The sequence below is a fragment of the Xyrauchen texanus genome, chromosome 19 (assembly GCF_025860055.1).
Source record: "Xyrauchen texanus isolate HMW12.3.18 chromosome 19, RBS_HiC_50CHRs, whole genome shotgun sequence".
NCBI classification, from domain to species: Eukaryota; Metazoa; Chordata; class Actinopteri; order Cypriniformes; family Catostomidae; genus Xyrauchen; species Xyrauchen texanus.
Genome location: NC_068294.1, coordinates 929,482 through 950,097, shown reverse-complemented (window position 1 = coordinate 950,097; position 20,616 = coordinate 929,482). Strand labels below are relative to the sequence as shown.

Below are 20,616 nucleotides of genomic sequence, written 5' to 3'. Positions count from 1 at the left end.
TTTCACTAACATGAACACATTGTTAATAAGGAAGGGTGACAGCGTATATATACACACACACAATGACGTATACAATATTACATTTATGATACAAATATTTGATATTTTACAGAATTATAATTGTAAAGCGATTCATAGAACTGGCTTGAGAATATAAATCATATCTTAATTAGAAACTTAAACAAAAAGACAAACACTCAAAGGTGTCGGAAAAACATTTGATCAGCATAAGACCACGTCAGGCAAATTATTAGGACCACAGAGTTCTTAATAAAGTGCATCTTTTTGCCAAGTTTAAGGTTTGGCTTATTAAATATTATTTATGTTGATGTGGTTTACTAATGCATTTTGTAATTAAGTCATCCAGTTTTTATTGAGTTTTACTAATCTTCATAAAACAATGAAAATCATGCAGTTAAATGAAGGTTGCTTGGTTCTGATTTAATATTAGATCATGAGAAACCGGTAAAGTATGACATTCTGAAACGTAATTAATCTCAATTATGGATAAAATGGCCAGATGAAAGAAAGTCTCATTTTGTGCAGGAAAATCAATAATGAATCATTGTAGGTGACATACCTTTTTGCACAAAACCAGCTGATGATCGAATAGAAAGAAGACTCGCTGCTGACTCCTGCCATATGGCTGATATATCCACGACATCTCACCTGTGTAGATCAACTCTGAACTTCTGTCCAGAATATCATCACCCTAGAGAAACAAACAAACAAATAGTGCTGAGTTACGATAGACTGATGATAGGCTTTTATTTCAAAAACAAAAGAGGTCATAAGATGCCAATAACAGCATTTAGCAGCGATTCGTTTAATAAGAGTTTAAGCAATAGATACTGCTGGCACTGGGGTATTTACCAAATGAATTTCCTTTGTTTTTTAAATCACAGTCACTTCCGGCTTAATCCAATCAATGAACAATCTTTGAGCTCATAGCAGGTCTGTCTTGAAAGGTTTACAAGTTAGCACTCAACAGCAGTTTTGCTTTGAAGCTTTTGAATGTAATTGAACTTCTGGAATCCAGCTGTTTAACTGAGCATCTGTGCAGTCGCTTAGAGATTGCAGTTTTAAAGGAGCCCTTGATAGATCTTAAGACATTTAACAAAATTGTGTCAAAACAGTTTGTTTGACAATTGTTCCAAAGCCAATCCTTTCTGGCTCTTTTCAAGTCCACGATTTTTGGATTCCTATTTTTAATTAGACTGGTTGCACAGGTTTAAATCCAAAAAGAGGAGCACTTCATATTTTAAATACACTACCATGAGATCTTAGAGGTCATTATAAAGGTTGTGTTGCTGGGCTGTCTGACTAAATGTTGTCCTATTAATACAAAACACAAAAGATTCTTCAAACGCACCTCCCATTCCAGCACTGAGGCCTGCCACTGAGCAATCTTGTCAATGTTCTCCAGTCTTCTTTTGCGTTCATTGATTTGTTGGGTGACGTTCCGCATGACCGCCAGTGCTGCTGCCACATAACGGTAATCACTGCAGAACAAAGCACAAGATACAGTCCATGTGTTCCAGTCATTTTCACTGAAATACATTGCTTTGATTAATCCGATTGAAGTAAAATCTCATGACTTTGTTTACACAGTGCATCTGCCCATGCAATTTATTGAGATATTGTTTTAATTTAATTTTGTTACAGCTGTGGTGTTCCCAGGTCAAAATGACCAGCCATTGAAAATGAATGGTCAGATTAAAAAAAGAGAACAAAATTTGCCGTTATGTTAAACACACTGTTTCTGCATGTGTCCTCAAACATCTGTATACACCCAGTCTCTCTCACACACACACACACACACTCTCTCACACACACTCTCTCTCTCTCTCTCTCACACACACACACACACACACGCACGCACACACAAACATACAGACACGCCCTCTTGTGCAATTCTTTCAGATGTCTTTCCATACATCTCATGGATATCTCATCTTTTTGATCATTTTGAACTATTCTGAATATAATTGTTGTGATTACAAATTTGCAAATTATGATAACAGAACAGTTCTGTTTTGTTAGTAAATTAAAAAAGCATTATTTGAAATTTGTTGGATAAGTTACAGTATATGCACTGTAAATTTCAGATTCTAAGCTTTTGAATTACACCTATTTTGTGTAGCGTAAGCAAGCGGTTATTCATTTCTAACATATTTATTAGTTTGTTTTGAAGGGAGTGCCCCCGACTTGCCAGTTTAAGCCAAGTTTATGATACCTTTTATCAATATACTGTGTGTGTGTATGTATATATATATATATAATAAAAGAAGTATAAAACATTTCATAATTACTTGAAAAAACGATGGTTTCATATATCCTCCATGAGCGGGACACGAGCAGCGCGTTTTCGTTTCGGTACACATATTAACGGATTACACCCTTCACATTGTAAGCGTGAGTCATGAGGTCAAGCATCCCAGAAGTGGCAGTGAGTGGATAGTTTCGGCTCCGAGCCTATTTTTGCCACGTGGCTCATGGTGAACTCAGCGGCTCTGGTGCAGTAGAAAACTAAACAATCAGGAGATTTTAGAAAAGACGCAAAAACACATAAACTATATTTAAACCAAACAAACTACACACTACAATTGATAGGTCTGCATCTTGACCAACCTTTTTGGAAATTTCAGTCTTTCCCCATTGAAGAAGATAGGAGCTGTACTTTTATGATGCTGGTTTACATAGAAAATAGCTGCCCAGCCTGCCCAAGAGCATTCCAAAGATTACAGCAGAATGGACTGACTTGCCCTGAAAGGCACTTTGATATATTAATCAATCACGACCAAGTACGCTGATAAACAAGTGCATGTGACTACCGCTGTTGCCATAGGAACCTAGAAAAGAGATGTTGCTAATGTGAAAGCCCAAATGCAACGCCTCGATCACGCCCCACTCATGTAGGATTGTGAAACCGGCTATCCCTTACGAAAATCCAGAGTTCGTCGCAAATTTGCCACAGATAATTTTCACATGCAAATTAGCTTTGCTGCAAATTGTCCATTGTTGCCAAAGGTTCACCAATACGGGCGAAGAGTCAAACACTTGCGGTGAATCAAAAGCTCATTTGCATGTTGTGGCAAACCTCTGCCGTTCCTGTGAAGGAAGCGGAAGCCGAGTAAACATCCAAACCTGAGACGTTTATTAACTATTCAGCACCACATAGAATACACGCACTGCTTTTCAGCAGTCACATGAAACACATTGACACACACACAGACAGCTTTGTCAATCTCTCTCTCTCTCAAACTGTGGCTCTGGCCCCTCTTTATCTCTCTCCCAGCTGATTGCACTGATTCTCCCCCAGCCGTCCATCCTCAATCGCTCGGCCACAACCTGCTCATCACACATGCGAAAATAACGTGTGACAAATTTGCGGCAAGTTTGCGGCTAGTTTAGATTTTTTTGTAAGGGACATCTTGTCATGATATATACAATATGAGAGATTTATAAACCATTTGAACACAAAAGGTGTTAGCACAAATTAACATAATACAAGGGTTAAAATGATTAAGAATTGCTGATGGTACTAAAAGTATAAAAGCAGATGTTAACTTCACAGCCAGAATATTAACTAACTTGCTGTAAATATAAGCAACTGGATGTCTGGACAGAAAGGGGCGTTCACACTGGCAGTGACTTGAAAATTTCAATCATGGACTTTGCACACCTTGGCAAACACATTACCACCAAACCCTATAACTGTGTGATAAACCCGGAGGGTCCTATGGCACACCTTACATCTCAGAGCCTGGTGACCATCTTTAAGTCAGTCATTTTCGATAAGAATTGCCGATTTGAGCCGACATGAGCAAAAGCTACTGCTGGAGTAAAAGAAGCCGAAATGAGAAGGAACACTTATAGAATCCAGCAGTGTAGCGATTGAATCACTTTTAGTGTGAACACATCTTAAGCTCTGGCTCAGGATGCTGTGCAACCACACATCCAGTGGCTCTGCATGTTTGTGTCTGTGTGTTACCTATGTTCCTGTGCTGTATACTTGAGCAGCTCTGCCAGCTGGAGTGGATACTTGCAGATTTTCTGCACAGGAGTTAGCAGGAAGCCGTCTATGGCGATGTCAATCATCTGCTGGAGGAGACGACAGGCCTCGAAGAAGTGCTGATAGCGACCATCCTTCATCAGCTTAGAAAGCTCCATGCAGGCATCCAGATGGTTGTTGCAGTACTCTGAGTAGATCCAGAAGCCATCTTGCTATATTGCAGAGAGAGGTCAAAAACTCATTACAACTGAACTGTTTTCAAAGATTTTGAAAACAGTTAAAGTACCTCATGTAAAATGTAAATACCTTTACATAACCATGTTACTTCCTACAGATATCATGAAGGAGCTTGTAGTTACTAAAAAACACTCCAATAATTGCCTAATGTTTTGATAATCTTAATATCAAAACATTAGGCAATGCACTCACATGTTCCAAGAAGCATGGCCCCATTTCACTGAGATGGGGTTCCTCAATGTTGTACTGTTTCTCCAAGTCTCGCACAAATCCCATTTGAAATCTGTAGATATCCTCAATGTTCCCAAAGATCACTTTTAGTTGGTCATCATTGAACATGTCAATCCTCTTTCTGCACTGCCTCAAATATCCCTAGATAGAAAAGAACCATCTTCGGTTGAACATGCTGGGCTACAAGTCCAAGATTTGCAAGTTAAGTATCCATTATAGACCACATAACATCATTTCTGATTCCAACCTAAACATTTTCATTCTGATTACATGATAATCTCCCCATGGTACCAAGAAAGGGCACTTGATCGTTGTTATAGATGGCAACGCAGTACCTCGCATATGTCCTTCAGGTGTTTGATGTAGTGACGTTCAGTGCTCATGATCTCATTGATAACATTGGCCCTCATCTGATCTCGGTTCTGAAGTGGTTGGCCAATACGTAGACAACCGTTGCCTGGATCAATGTGTCCATTCTGCACCTCATTGGTACCCTCCACTGTTTCTGTGGCCCCATTTTCCTGGTTTACCCACAGCTAAAAGGAAATAAAGACACATTATATTTCTGTTCTAAAACTAAATGAGTTGCCTCGCTGCTTGTTACCTACAATAGGCAGATACCTTCCCAGGCTGCATCCTAACCATCATTTAACCATAAAAGTAATTAATTTGAAGCACTCTACATAGGCAGCAACTCACGACCCACACAAAACTGTGAGAATTTGACAGACACAAACAGTTGGGTTCAATACATTTTGGTGATAGCAATTTGCTACGCTTACTTTTCCATACTCCAGTTGTACAAAAATACATAGTATGCACAAATATTTGTAAAAAAAAAAAAAAATAAATAATGTATATATAATATTTATATATATGTGGATGTGGATGTATTTCATCATCAGCCCATCGCAATGCATTCTAAAATTGCATAATCTGTTAAGGATAGATCCAATACTGCCATAGAATTTGGCCGAAACAAAGTATCTAATAAGGCATCTTGTAAGGCAGCATAATTTACAGTAGCTGCCTATGGTTTGGAAAAGCCTTCAGAATGATGCCTTAAAATGCTGTCTAGGTAGGCTGCTCACTAGGTTTTTGGTCCCTAAGCTGTGAGTCCTGCAAGGAAATTGCTGGGGTAAAGATCGCTGGGATTGATCAACCAGAAGTAAAAAGCTATTTAAGGTTTAGGACAACCATAGCTACAATAAGGAATGTTGACAACAAATATTTCACTTTCTCTCCACAGTTTCAAAGACGATGGTTGTTCTTCAGATATTTTGACTGAGATTTCATGGGCACATTTTATTCAAATGAACTTACAGCACACTAAGCAACATTGTGTCACATCAGGGCGTATGGTTCCCTAAGTAATGCTCAAATACACAGGACACACTTACATTACTCACTAAAATCTAGGCAACCATTAGCACCCGGTCCAGTCAAGAACATTTGTTTGGGTGTCTAAAACCATCTCCCAGATCACAAGAGTGGCTCAACATGAAAAATTTATTTTAACCAACAAATTCAGATCAACAACAAAGAGTATTTCAATCATAACACTCATTGTATTATAAATGCAAATTTAAAATGGGATGCTTCCCATGAAAGAAAAGATAGTTTAAAATGTAAAACAGTTTACTACAACCAAAAACTGACAAATATTGACATTTGGTTTATATCTTAAGGCAACTATAATATTGGGTGATGCATCCAAAGCAGCGCATGTGATGGAGAAACATTCTGGATGATCAAGTTTTTAATCTATTGTAAAATCTCCAGGATGAAGAACACTAAGAGCGTGATTTAGGTTGGATGTTAAAATGCTTTGTGAGACGCCAGTGTTCACAAAATCGAGGGACGCACCTTTGCCGTTGTGTTATGGAATCTTGGAGTTGCTATAGGGTTGATATAGAAAACTGGTTTTGTGTAAGATTGAAGAGGGTGCGGATCAACCTTTGGAAAGAATGACAGAAATACACTTTGTTTCAATACATTCTTGCTGCGGAAGAATAAAAATGGAATAGTGAGATAGAAGTGGCTTGCGTTTTCTTTCCAAAGTCCAGAGAGAAACATCTAATCAGCACCAGTGTCCAAGACTTCAACAAAGAGATGCTTGGGAGCTTCATAATTAAATCATAAGATCTGATATAATAAGATTAAAGAAATAATAGGAGACTGACCCTCACAAAGCTGGCGGGGAACCAGCCCTCCTCCTCATCGATTTGGCCCCACCACCAGTCTTTGTTGGAGGCATCGAGGACTTTTATGAGGTCTCCGGCCTTGAACGCCAGCTCCCTCTCTGCCATCGTTACATGATCCCATACTGCCTCTGCGCTGACCACTGAACCCCCACTGATCAACTGAAGAAGACAAAAATCGATTTAATCACACATCATGTAACACTGAAACCGCCATAATGCCATGAAATATTTTCAATGTTTACACAGCACAATTCAAATTTCCATAAACTAAAAACGAACATAAACAATATCAACAAAGCAATGACTCTCCATGTGTTCCTTATAGGCCTGTTTATGAGCTACACATGTAATACAGTCATTTATGTTTCAGGCCATTTTCATTAAAACGTTTATTATTTTCTTCACCTCATCAAAACATTTCCCATGTCACTTGAATCGGTCACAATATCCACAGATCTCATAATCAGGGCTCATCTATCTGTTACAAACAATATGCACTACATACAATGGCACACTATAAAGCAAGCATAGTTCTTTGGACTCTGAGAGATCATTCTTTGTTAGATTTATTTAGCTTATGACACAGTCAGTCTTAATCTTCTGAGCAATGCATCACCCTGAGCAAGCATGAGTTAGTCAGTGCATATGTGCATGCATGAGTGAACACTGTCAGTGCATTTGCGCACACGAGTGAGTGTTGTCAGTGCATTTGAACATGCATGAGATTGCTGTCAATGCATTTGCACATGCTTAAGTGAGCACTCTCTGTGCATTTGAGCATGCATGAGTGAGCACTGTCAGTGCATTTGAGCATGCATGTTTGAGAACTGTCAGTGCATTTGTGCGTGCATGCATGAGCGCGCATGCATGAGTGACTGTTGTCAGTGCATTTGAGCATGCATGAGTGTGCACCATCAGTGCATTTGAGCATGCATGAGTGTGCACCATCAGTGCATTTGAGCATGCATAAGTGTGCACCGTCAGTGCATTTGAGCATGCATGAGTGTGCACCGTCAGTGCATTTGAGCATGCATGAGTGTGCACCGTCAGTGCATTTGAGCATGCATGAGTGTGCACTGTCAGTGCATTTGAGCATGCATGAGTGAGTGCTGTCAGTGTATTTGAGGATGCATGAGTGAGTGCTGTCAGTGCAATTAAACATGCATGAGAGTGCTGTCAGTGCAATTGAACATGCATGAGTGAGTGCTGTCAGTGTATTTGAGGATGCATGAGTGAGTGCTGTCAGTGCATTTGAGCATGCATGAGAGTGCTGTCAGTGCAATTGAACATACATGAGAGTGCTGTCAGTGCATTTGAGCATGCATGAGTGAGCGCTGTCAGTACATATATGCATGCATGAGTGACTGCTGTCAGTGAATTTGTGCATGCATAATGAGTGCTCAGTGCGTTCAAGCATGCATAAGTGTGCGCAGTCAGAGCATATGTGCATGCATGATTGAATGCTCTCAGTGCATTGAGTGTAAATGAGTGTCTCTGAGCTCCCATGCAGAAAACAGCAGCCACAAGTTCACACCAACACTCAACCCACAGTTGCCTGGAGCTTTCTCTGAACTAACACTGCAAACACCATGCACTGAATACCTGATAAGTATTCAGTATAGTATAAGAACATGACTACAGGCACAGATTCAAAGCCATAATGATAAAAAACATTTCTGTTATATTTAGCAGTGATAAATATTAACGCTGAAGCTGTTAGTTTAACTGTATTCTTTAGCTGTAGTGTCATATTAATCTGCTCCGAGCGATTGTGGAGTGATGCTTCCTTTAAGACGTGCTATCAGAAATATCCTACGAGTATTTCACTTATGTGTACTGTTGTCGGAGAGAAACAATGGATGATTGATTATTCTTGGGGAACTATTGTTTTGACAACGACACAGAAACCAGAATATCATTAGGCATGTTGAAAGTCTACATGTCCTCCCAACTCAGAAACTGGGTATCAGGTAGGCACCCTGACCATGTTTGATTACTCCATCCATCCAGCTAATGCCGAAGCTGTTAGTTTAGCTCCAGTTCTTAGCTACAGTGTGGTAGTAATCGGAGCGATCATGAAGTGAGAGACAATGACATTATTAAAACTCGTGCACTGACTAACAACAAAGTCTCTCTCAATGTCAAATCAACTCGCTCATGATCATATACACATAAAAGACACTCTGTCACTTTTTTTGTCACCTGCAGGCTCAAATCTATTCACCACAAATCTGACCTGCTGGCTTGAATCCCCTCATGCAGCTGCTCTACATCTGCGCTGCTCTTGCACTCTAGTTTGGAACACCACGAACACAAGCGCTGTGATACAAACAGTGAAGTGTCGCAGAGCTGATATGACTCCTTTATCAGCACCACTGTATGCCACTAATCAGATTCGAGGACTGGAAGTAACTGTTTTAGAGTAGTCATAAAAAAATGTTGAACTCTCTGTACAGATCATAACACACCTTTAATGCTACCTCTCATAAAAGAAATCCCATGATTCCAGCGTATGTGTCAGAATAAATTATTGTTACATAATCAATCTCTGTCTCCCCCTCATGTTTCTGCATATGTCGTGTCCAAATATGAAAAATATACCATAAATGACACTTCACCGACATGCCATTGAAAATGATTTAATACAAATGTTAAAATTAAAATGTGTCTAAACTAAAAGAGAAGCATGTCCTTTACATATCATTTCATATTAAACTAGGTATATTCTCAGATTGTTAAATGTATTCAGTCATAAATTCATATGTAACTGTGAATATTTAGGGTGAAATGTGATGTATTATTTTTTCTGTTTGACTATACACAATTCTGCCTAATCAAAATACTAAAGATAACCCTCTGTGCCGCTCTGAATATGGCAGAGACAAATACTTCATCATAAATGTCAAATTTCAATGTGATTAATGAAGTTACCATGTCTAAAGAAACTACAAGCAAATTAGAGACAATGTATTTAGTAATGTATTCAAGGAGTGTTAAAACATCATCTGCATTCAAACATCCTTTATAAGATTAAAAAAAAAATAAATAAAAAAAATAATAAAAAGGAATAAATATTTTGGAAGGAATAATCTACTAGCCCAAATAACAGCATCCACACTGCATTCACAGTCTCAGTGAAGCCTCTGTCCAGCCAAAACAATTATATATATATATATATATATATATATATATATATATATATATATATATATATATATATATATATATATATGTGTGTGTGTGTGTGTGTGTGTGTGTGTGTGTGTGTAAAATAGACTTGTGTCAATCAAACATGCTCCACTTTAAGTCAGCATTATAACAAACACATTAACTGCATTCTGAACAGACCACCAACACTAAAGTCAGCCTAATGACCCCAAGCATCATCTATTTCTGCCAAACGAAACACATTTCAAACATATGATGAGCCTATTATAGCATGAGATTACAATCCAACCATCCAGACTATAAATAAATCCATTCCTCTAAAGTACAGCTCAAAGTGCCTCACTAGAAGCCTGCGATTTCAAGCATTTCATAGCAGTGGTGTGAAAATTCACTTGGCCACATCTTTCACCTGTGCTGGCATGTGATCACAGCTCTGATTAAATGAAACACTGACATTCAGACGGCAACATCTTAATACATACTGTGAATTAACCTTGCTAGAAATACAGACACACATTTATATGGAAGCATATGGGTAGCAATATTCAATTTGACATTTAATATGCAAAATGACAATGCAATATGTAAAATGGCAATGCATTCTGTATTTAAATTTACATTTTACATTACTATTCTAGCAACGTTTGGTGCAAAATGAAAATGAAATTACATAATTTACATTTGCTATTTCATACACTCGTTTTAATATGCATTATTGAAACGCTTTATAAGTTGCAAAATTAAAATGAAAATGTATTACAGAAATGATTAGATATGTGTAACATGTTCAAGCAAAAACTGTGGCAAAATGATCATTCAAATGTTATTTTTCTTAATTGCATTTACACTCACAGTCAAGACACTTGTGATTGCTTTTTCATTAAATGTCCCGCAATGAATGTAGCAAAATTCAATGTGCACATTGAAAATGCATTCCGAGCCGATCACGCCCCTGCCCTGCCCTGCCCCGCCCCCTCCCGCCCTGTCAATCACTGCATCAAGGCGGGGCTCGGCAACAGGTAAACATAACATGTTATGGCTATGTTACGTGTTTTGAGCTTACAGTCTATGGTTTTGAGGTGTTGGAAAAATGGCGGCGGCAGAGCTAATACGAGCGTTAAATTCACTAGCAGATGAAGTGGAACGTGAACAGAGAAACGGTAGTATTTCCGAAGATTATTACGAGTATGTAGGTGATAGAACCAGTACGTTGTTGGAACGTCTGGGAGAATTTTCTGCCTTATCAGGCGCCGACACCCGTCATTTACAAAATGACACTTCATTTAAAAAACAAAACTGCCTTTTTTTTATTAAAATCCCCATGGCAGAATTCGGAAGTAAACACAGAGATTATGGCCTTGAGGCATTTGTATAAAATCATTAAAATATATTTAAGTTGTTGTTTACTTCAGTCCACACTGCTGCATTCGTCGATGTACCGTCCATCGACTAACTCCATACAAGGCCGCGATATCTTTAACTTTTAACCCATACATAAGATACCCCTCTATGGCCTCGCCAGGGATCTCCACGGCTGCTGGTCTCCCCACTCCCCTAGGCCTCTCCGAATACAATTGTTCTTCCACTACCTTTAAGAGGTCAGCAGCCAAACGGGTGTCGGCGCCTGATAAGGCAGAAAATTCTCCCAGACGTTCCAACAACGTACTGGTTCTATCACCTACATACTCGTAATAATCTTCGGAAATACTACCGTTTCTCTGTTCACGCTCCACTTCATCTGCTAGTGAATTTAACGCTCGTATTAGCTCTGCCGCCGCCATTTTTCCAACACCTCAAAACCATAGACTGTAAGCTCAAAACACGTAACATAGCCATAACATGTTATGTTTACCTGTTGCCGAGCCCCGCCTTGATGCAGTGATTGACAGGGCGGGAGGGGGCGGGGCAGGGCAGGGGCGTGATCGGCTCGGAATGCATTTTCAACGTGCACATTGAATTTTGCTACATTCATTGCGGGACATTTAATGAAAAAGCAATCGCAAGTAGCTTGACTGTAAGTGTAAATGCAATTAAGAAAAATAACATTTTAATGATCATTTTGCCACAGTTTTTGCTTGAACATGTTACACATATCTAATCATTTCTGTAATACATTTTCATTTTAATTTTGCAACTTATAAAGCGTTTCAATAATGCATATTAAAACGAGTGTATGAAATGGCAAATGTAAATTATGTAATTTCATTTTCATTTTGCACCAAACGTTGCTAGAATGGTAATGTAAAATGTAAATTTAAATACAGAATGCATTGCCATTTTACATATTGCATTGTCATTTTGCATATTAAATGTCAAATTGAATATTGCTACCCAATATTGCATTGTCATTTTGCATATTAAATGTCAAATTGAATATTGCTACCCATATGCTTCCATACATTTAAACATAGTTCGTATAATATTATTAGCAGTTTTACTGCTTGAAAGTCTCCGAATTTAGAAACTTGCCATTTATGTTGTGGTGCTCCCCTGCAAGAATGCAGTTTGAGTATATTACAGAAAATGATGTGATCTTCAGGAATAAAATTATAATTTTACTCTGGTCTCTAATTAAGTGTTGTTTAATATTATATGCATTCAGAGCATCATCTATGGATATTCATTCAAGATATATAATTCACAAGCGTTTTAAATGGATGATAAGACCTGATTTGAGCATCACTGTTCCTCACGTTCATAAAACATTGACACAATGATGATAAAACACATTAAACATCACATATAAGGCAACAGGAATTGCAGTTATGAGAAAACACAAACGCCTTATCTAAGAGATTTCGCGACATCAAAATTGTAATTATAAATCGTATTTTACCATTCTCACTGCAGTAAAGAGGAGAATCACAGATACGAGCCGCAGTTAAACAACCAGCACAAGAAACGATCACAGATGTGTGTGTCTGTAACACAGTGTGGCAGTCATGCTGAAGGCGCATTAGCTGGAGCCCATGAAGAATATGAGGATCACGTTGACCAGCAGCAGAATGGCGATAACTGCGAACACCGCCACAGACTGAACGTCCAAGGTCATTCTGCAGAGCCGAGAGATACAGGACGCAGATGTGCGCTTGTCAGACCTGCGACAAATGCAATGATCAATGCATCTGTACGCAAGACGTTAAATAAAAGAAAGAAATATACACACACGCACGACACTCCGGCTGTGTCTGAAAGCATAGTGAGCTACCTAACTAGACAGCATGTTTGGGCATCACGGTGCACAGCAGCTCGGCTGGCTCGGAACGTCAGCCTAGGTGGCCAGCTCCCTATTGAGCCACTGCCCCAGTGTTGCTCTTTGCCTAATATAAATAGACAGAGCAAATATGCCTGATCCTCACCATCCTAATCTGTAACAGTGTTTGTCAGCGTATCTTTTGTCGTAAAAACAACAAAAATCAGCGGCGAAATAATCGATTTCCCATGACGTGGACCTGCGCTCGGCCAATCACATCACGCCTGCATGATAATTAACCCTCACCATGGAAACACAGTTATTAATATGAACAAACATTACTAACGTTATATAATGTTTATCACATCATTAGTCAACGTAAATCTAGTTAGAAATGTTTCATTCATACGGTCACATTCAGGTGTTTATGGGACGTTTTGTATGTCAGCATTTTAGGATGAAACTGCTTGTTTAAGGTAAGATACAAATAGAAATGAGCAAAATTAGGTTTCAAATAGTTTTAGATAGATAGCATTTTCTTCAAAAGTATTTGATGTAATCGATCCATATTTGTGCAGACATCTTCATGTAAAGAATTGAATGAAATAACTAAAAGAATAATACTAATCCTTCTCTAAAATGTGATTAGACATACAATAGAATAAACAGCATGAACCAGTTAGTGTTCATTGTTAGTTTATGATACCTAGTGCAATTAACAAATTGAATCTTATTATAAAGTGTTACCATACAGTTTATTTGTACTGTATAGCTATAGGTTGTTGATGGTTGCCATAGATTGATCAGTTATATTACAACATCTTTGAATGTGGCTCATCCAATCAGAAGTTAGAGTCAAGAACTATATGTTTTATAATGAAAACAGCATTTCTAAAAGTACATCTAGAGAGACGAAAATGTCATACATTTTTGATTATATTCACATCTTCACTAAATTATCTTTATAAGTCTTAAATAGGCCTACAAAATTCTACCAATATTCCCCAGAAAAATAAAAACAAACATAAAGGTATACAGGGCCGAATGTAGACATGGGCAGGGATGGGCTGAACCCACCCAAACTTGAGTCTTGCCCACCCAATCAAACATTTGGGAAATAAATAAAATAAAAATAAAACAAATTCCCAATTTATGCATTGGTTAAAAGCGATGTGGGGCGGGCTGTGTGTTGCAAACATTGAGGTTGGGCTATAGACTGCCCAACCAATCACAAAACAGCACCAGAAATGTGTAGCGTTCTTCTATTTTTGTCATTGGCTGTAAGCAACGACATTCTCATGAAGCGGTTGCTGCAAGCCAGAGTGTTCGAGACTTTACGTGAGCGAGAATGGTAATAAGAGCTGTTTGTGTGTAATGTATAGGTTTTATAGAAGCCTGGTGCTGTCTCAGTGTGCAGTGACCATGTGACTGCTGTTAATGTATCACCAGACTGATCTTATCAAATCTCCCTCTCCCTCCACATCAGTTCCCCAAAATCGCACTACGGGTGTTCATGAAGTTCTGGACCTGAATTAAAATGTAATCATGTGTCCCGCTCCCGTCTGCAACTGCTCCCGCCATCAAAAGCCCGCTGGTGGTCTGCGCGAATTTTTCTGTCCCACTCCCGTAAGATTGTTTTATTTCTATCTTAGGAGATCTGTATTATCCCTTTAGTTGCTTTCAAAATATTGTTTGTACCCTTCCTATAAAAAAAAAAAAACATCTATAGCACTGAGGGACTTTCTGCTACATGGCGCACAAGGAAGAATTTGTTTTGTATCTATTTATATTTTGCGGGAGTCATGCGGGTAATTTATTTCTCCCGTTCCCGCGCACACATCATCCCACCGCACCTGCACTCATCAAAACCTGTCCCGCACCGCACTGATGTGGGATTCGTGCTTCTGTTTCCCCTGTTGTTAATTCGGTGTCGATGAGAGATTCTCCACGTGCACACTCTCCACATTCTCCAGTCTGTCTCCACATGTCTTACATCTTTTTACAATGCTGTGATAGGTTTCTGATTATTGTTTGTCATTGCTTTTTAATATACTCTATTTTGCCATGAAAATAACCTTTGGTACTTACATGGCATTACTTTCCATCCATCCATCCATCCAAATTACTGTGTTCCCTAAATGACTTTGCACATATAGTTTCACTGGTAAAAATAGCAATACCTTTTGCTACCCTACAAATGCCATACTCATTAACTAACATTGAAACTGAGAAAAATGGCTTGAATTCATGGGCGGTATGCCAGGGGGTAGCTTGGAGTTGCTATAGCAATACCAAGATTTGGCCTAGCAACTGCTAAGCAACCCCAAGGCTTTTGTTAAGAAAAAAAAAAAAAAAAAAATATATATATATATATATATATGTCAGGGAGGTTCGTATAATAAGGCGGTAAACTTGGCTAATGTAGATAGCGATAAAAAGGTGAGCTCGAAAATGGAGAAGTTTCTGGCAAGTCAGTGTAAAATGCGAAATCCAACGGAGACGGACAACCCTGCCATCTCCAAGGATTTGGTAGACAAAGAGGAGCAGAGCAATAGTGAGGATCACGATTGGGAGGATTGGGACCATGATGAAGAACAGGTGCCTGCGCCAATTAACCCACAGCAGGGCCAATTAGCCCCTACCCCGAGCTGCATTGGAACTAGCGCTGCCCCCCTCCTCTGCGCTATATCCAACATCAGTCAGTCAACCAGTAATGGACCAAGGCACCCTATGTTGAGAAAATATCCGGCAAAGAAGTACGGTCGTTCAATCACCGATGGTATGAACAGTATCCTTGACTCAAGTACTCAATGACCATGGACTGTGAGTTTTGTTTTGCCTGCAGGCATTTTGCTCACCAGGGCCACAGGTTCCATAAAGAAACCATGTATACCCATGATGGGTTTAGCACATGGGTTAAAGCTACACAGTCATTCCATACACATGATTTGAGTGCTGGACATAAACACGGCATGGATGCATGGTCTGAGTTTAAAATACGGAAAGAGAGCGGCTCAAAAATCAGTAATACTCTCAGCGAGGTACATTCAAAGATGGTACGTGACAACAGGGTATATATGCGGGCTGTTTTGGAGGCATTATGTTACATTTCGTGTCAAACCATCGCCCAAAGAGGACATAGGGAGGTGGAGGGTACATCAAACGGGCAACTTCATCGAACTTTTACACTTACTTGGCAAGTTTGACAAAACTGTTGCAAACAAAATATCCAACCATCCCAGAAATGCCCAGTACACACACCACGATATTCAAGATGAGCTAATCGAGCTAATGGCAAATATGGTAAGGGACCAAATCAGTGGGGAAGTACAGGAGGCTGGAGTTTTTGCACTGATGGTGGATGAGAGGAAAGACGTGAGTAAAAAGGAGCAGGTGTCTGTGGTAGTGCGGTACTTGCATAACAATGACATACGGGAGGAGCTCCTTCACTTCACTCCAGCTGATGGCCTAAACGCCGATTCACTTTTGACCACTATCAAACAAACACTCAATAAATGCAACATCGATTACAACATGTGCCAATGCACATTACGGCGGCGCCGTCATGTCAGGGTGTAATAACGGTGTGCAGGAGAGGTTTCGGAGAGAAGTACCGCATACTCTGTATGTACATTGCCATGCCCATCGTTTAAATTTAGTTTTAGTAGACTGTGTCAATAATGTAGGACCAGCAGGAGACTTTTTTGAAGTTGTGCAGATGCTGCATATTTTTTTTTCTGGCTCTCTCGTACACAACGTTTTCCTCAAGAAGCAAAAGGAACTCGAACCAACAGAAAAGTCGGTTGAATTAAAAAAGCTGTCCGAAACCAGATGGGCTTGTCAGTATGCAGCACTGTGGGCCATTCAGAAAACACTGCCAGCAATCTGTGCTACACTTGATTATATAATCAAACATTCGATGGCTAGAAGAAAAACAGAAGCTAGAGCAGTAAAGGCACTGATAGACGGACAGTTTGTTTTACAGCTCACTCTATTTGAGGATCTGTTTCGCACCACCAAATTCTTGTCTGACCATTTGCAGTCCCCAGATCTGCAACTAGCATCTGCTCTGGATCTTGTGGAGTCCGTAATTGCATCCCTGTCCGAAAAGAGAAACGAAAAGTCATGGAATGACATTTGGGACAAAGCACAGGCCCTGTGCAGCAAGACTGGGATCATCGTTCAATTCAGACAAGAGCGATGACAAGGTCAGCCTGCATGCCACCTGGAGGGATTTGTAGTTGACGCCCACACAGGAAAACGTCCACCACTCACCTCCATCGATGATATCCGAAAGCACTGCTACTACCCTGACATTGATAGACTTGTCAATGAAATGAAAAGGTGGTTTTCATCCGAATCTTGTGGTGTTCTACATGGCACATCTGCCTTAAACCCCCAAAACAAGTCATTCCTTCAGATGAGCGTTCTATCACCCATGGCCCAGCATTATGGGGTAACAACAGAAAACCTGTCTGCTGAACTTCACCAAGTTCGACGGCTTCTTAACCGAAAAACACAGCAGGGACAAACTGTGAACACCACACATGAATTCCTCTCCGTTCTCCGGCCATACAAGGATGCATTTATTGATTTGCACAGACTTTTGTGTATCTCGTGTACACTGCCCGTCATGTCTGCAACCTGTGAACGCAGCTTTTCATGTTTACGGCGTGTTAAAAACTACTTGAGGAGCAACAGTGGGGACTCAAGGAATAGTAATTTGGCTTTGCTGTCCATCAATGCAGAACGTGCAAGAGCCCTTGATGTGGAGGACATCATAGACGCTTTCGCCATGAATCACAACAACAGACGCATTGTCCTCCTTTGACTGACATCTATTGGTGAGTAGGCTCTGCCTTTATTACCTTAACTTAGTGTGTGTGTGTGTGTGTGTGGGGTGGCGGCGATCTTTTAAAGAACGATTCATGTCGGCTTCGACTAACTCTTCATCTGTTGAAAATTGGCCACTTGCGGTCATATAGCAACTGTTAAGATACTGCAATGAAAAAATTCTGGTGCCGCCCATGCTTGAATTATTTTGTTTCTTAATAATATAATAATCTTTCTGACTGACCTTATCTGTCTTTCCCATATACCACCGAAATGAGATCCAGAAGGTGGGTTGAATATCCATTGTATTCCTTTTTGCATGAGAGTGCTTTAAATTTTTGTTTGATTCCACTGTTGAAAGACTTTCCGCAGTTCAATCTCAGCACCTTTGAAGTTAGTACCATTGTCACGTCTCATGATTGACACCTGACCTCTCCTGCACACAAAGCGTCGAATGGCATTCAAACAGGAGTCAGTGTCCAGTGTAACTGCAACTTCAATATGCACAGCTCTTAATTGGCAAACAAGTAAACAATATACAACAAACAATATCTTTTAACATTACTTGTCTAACTTCAAATGGTCCAAAATAGTCTACCCTAGCATTAGTAAAGGGTGGCTGATCTGGTATTAATCTGTCATGTGGCAGCTCTGACATTTTTGGTTCAACAGCATTTGCTCTTATTTTTCTACATGTCACACATCAAGAGAGGAACTTCCTCACAATGGAGTTTGCAGATGGAACCCAGAATTTTTGTTGCATTCTTGAAAGGATGTAGTTCCTTCCACAATGTCCAATTTTCTCATGAATATCTCTTAAGATTAAAGTAGTGACATGTGAGTCTTTGGGTATGATAACTGGATGTTTTACATGCTCAGGCATTGTAGATTTACCAAGACAACCTGCAACTCTCAACATTCCATCCTGAAGTTTTGGATCAAGTCTGGAAAGGCAACTGTTCTTTTTTACAGATGCATTACCTTTTTGCAACATGGAAATGACCTTGAGTGAACTTGATTATCTCAATTTCTGCCCTTGTTAAGTCCTGCAGAGCTAGAGCTTTGTTGTTTTTTGCTCTGGATAAGCATGTCCTTGAAACGAATAATCCAGGCTACAGCTCTTTTCAACTTGTACCAATCAGAGTAATGATTAATCAGTTTGTTCACAGTGTCTAAGCCTTCAGAAGTGCCCACAAGATTCACTGAGACTGAGTGTTTGACTTCTTCATCATCCATTTTTGTAGATGGGTCAAGATACTTCTCTGGCCACATACTCTCTGGGTCTTTGAGAAAAGAAGGACCATGGATCCAACTCAAGTTTTCCATGAACTTTTCACAAGTAACTCCCCTGGATGCACAATCAGCAGGGTTTTTTGTGGTATTGATGTACCTCCACTGCTGTGGCTTGATTGACTCTTTTATAATGGCAATCCTATTGGCAACAAAAGTTTTGAAACAGAGTCTTTCATTGTCAATATATCGCAACACAGTTGTACTGTCAGTCCAAAATACAAATTCAAGCAATTCCAGTTCCAGTTCATCTTTCAACATATTATCAGTCTTCACCGCCACAACAGCTGCAGTCAACTCCATACGTAGAATAGTAATTTGCTTTATTGGTGCTACACGTGACTTCCCCATCATAAAGGCGTAATGTACAAGCCCATCAACGTTTACTAATCTGAGGTATGAGACAACTCCATATCCCATTTAGCTTGAATCCAAGAAGTGATGAAGTTGAGCTGTTGTTGTAACTCCAAAGTTTACTGGTTTTACATATCTTCTTACACTGAAGTTAGCCAATTGTTTCAACCCTTGAAACCAGGCATTCCACTTGTCTGAAAACTGTTCTGGTATGTCATCGTCCCATGCAAGTCTTTCTTTGCACAATTGCTGCATCAGAATTTTTGCTGGCAATATAACAAGTGTGAGAAAACCCAAGGGGTCATAGATGGAACATAGATGGATTCCTCTTCTGGTTACAGGTCTTTCTCTCTGACTGATATTAAACTTGAACATGTCTGTGTAAAGTGATCAATGGAAAGGAGGCGAGAACCGGCTTGACGATATAAATAATAGTTTAATGATAAACTCAAAAGACAACATAAACACATGACGGACATGTCCATAAACGATCTCTCTGTCCCGCACGGCCCCTGCACGGAGGCATAATTAGCCTAATACGGAACCAGGTGCGTAGGATCACGACCCGGCCCCACCCTCCGCCCTGCCACATTCCTCCCTCATTCATCCCCCCTCTCTTTCCCTGGGAGAGGGCGCGCCTTCTGCCCCGTCTGCCGGCAGGTCATCACCATCTACCTGGACAAGGGAGGGGACAAGGGGAGGGAAACAGAAATAATTAAAATGGGGGGTACTTCCTGTAACAGTGTAGTACCCCCCAAAAAACTGTAAAATTTAAAAGAGGGAAAAGGCCAATGCAGAGCGACAGTGAGAGAGAGAGAGAGAGGAGAGAGAGATGAAAAAAAAACTCGCCAGTTCTCCGTTACGCCACAGCTTTTTCCTCGGCCACTCCTCCACCCTCTATCGGACGAGAGCCGTGCCTCTCCGGGCGGATCCGAGGCAGTCCTCCAGCCCCTGGCGGACGGAACACCCCGCCGCGTTCTCGGGGAACAGAAGGGGTCTCCCCCGCCCCTGGCAGCGGTTCTCTCGCTCCAGGCGGTCGGCTAGGAGCCCCTTCTCCCCTCGCGGTCGGCGGCCATCATCCTCGTTCAGGC

At 40.1% G+C, this 20,616-nt stretch overlaps 1 protein-coding gene across 4 annotated transcripts in view; it reads right to left on the bottom strand.

The window, feature by feature from the left end:
• Positions 1-20,616, bottom strand: part of LOC127660253 (rho guanine nucleotide exchange factor 9-like) — a 122,015-nt gene that overhangs the window by 39,892 nt on the left and 61,507 nt on the right. For 2 of the 4 annotated variants that reach the window (XM_052150386.1, XM_052150388.1), the window contains exons 5-11: positions 6,667-6,846; positions 6,350-6,439; positions 4,819-5,019; positions 4,445-4,624; positions 3,995-4,227; positions 1,373-1,502; positions 581-712 (exon numbers count right to left, since the gene is read on the bottom strand). In XM_052150386.1, the coding sequence (XP_052006346.1) occupies positions 581-712; positions 1,373-1,502; positions 3,995-4,227; positions 4,445-4,624; positions 4,819-5,019; positions 6,350-6,439; positions 6,667-6,846 (1,146 nt within the window). Of the gene's footprint in view, positions 1-580; positions 713-1,372; positions 1,503-3,994; positions 4,228-4,444; positions 4,625-4,818; positions 5,020-6,349; positions 6,440-6,666; positions 6,847-12,691; positions 12,938-20,616 lie in introns of those variants that run through there. The other 2 variants (XM_052150389.1, XM_052150387.1) reach the window with 2 other exon arrangements.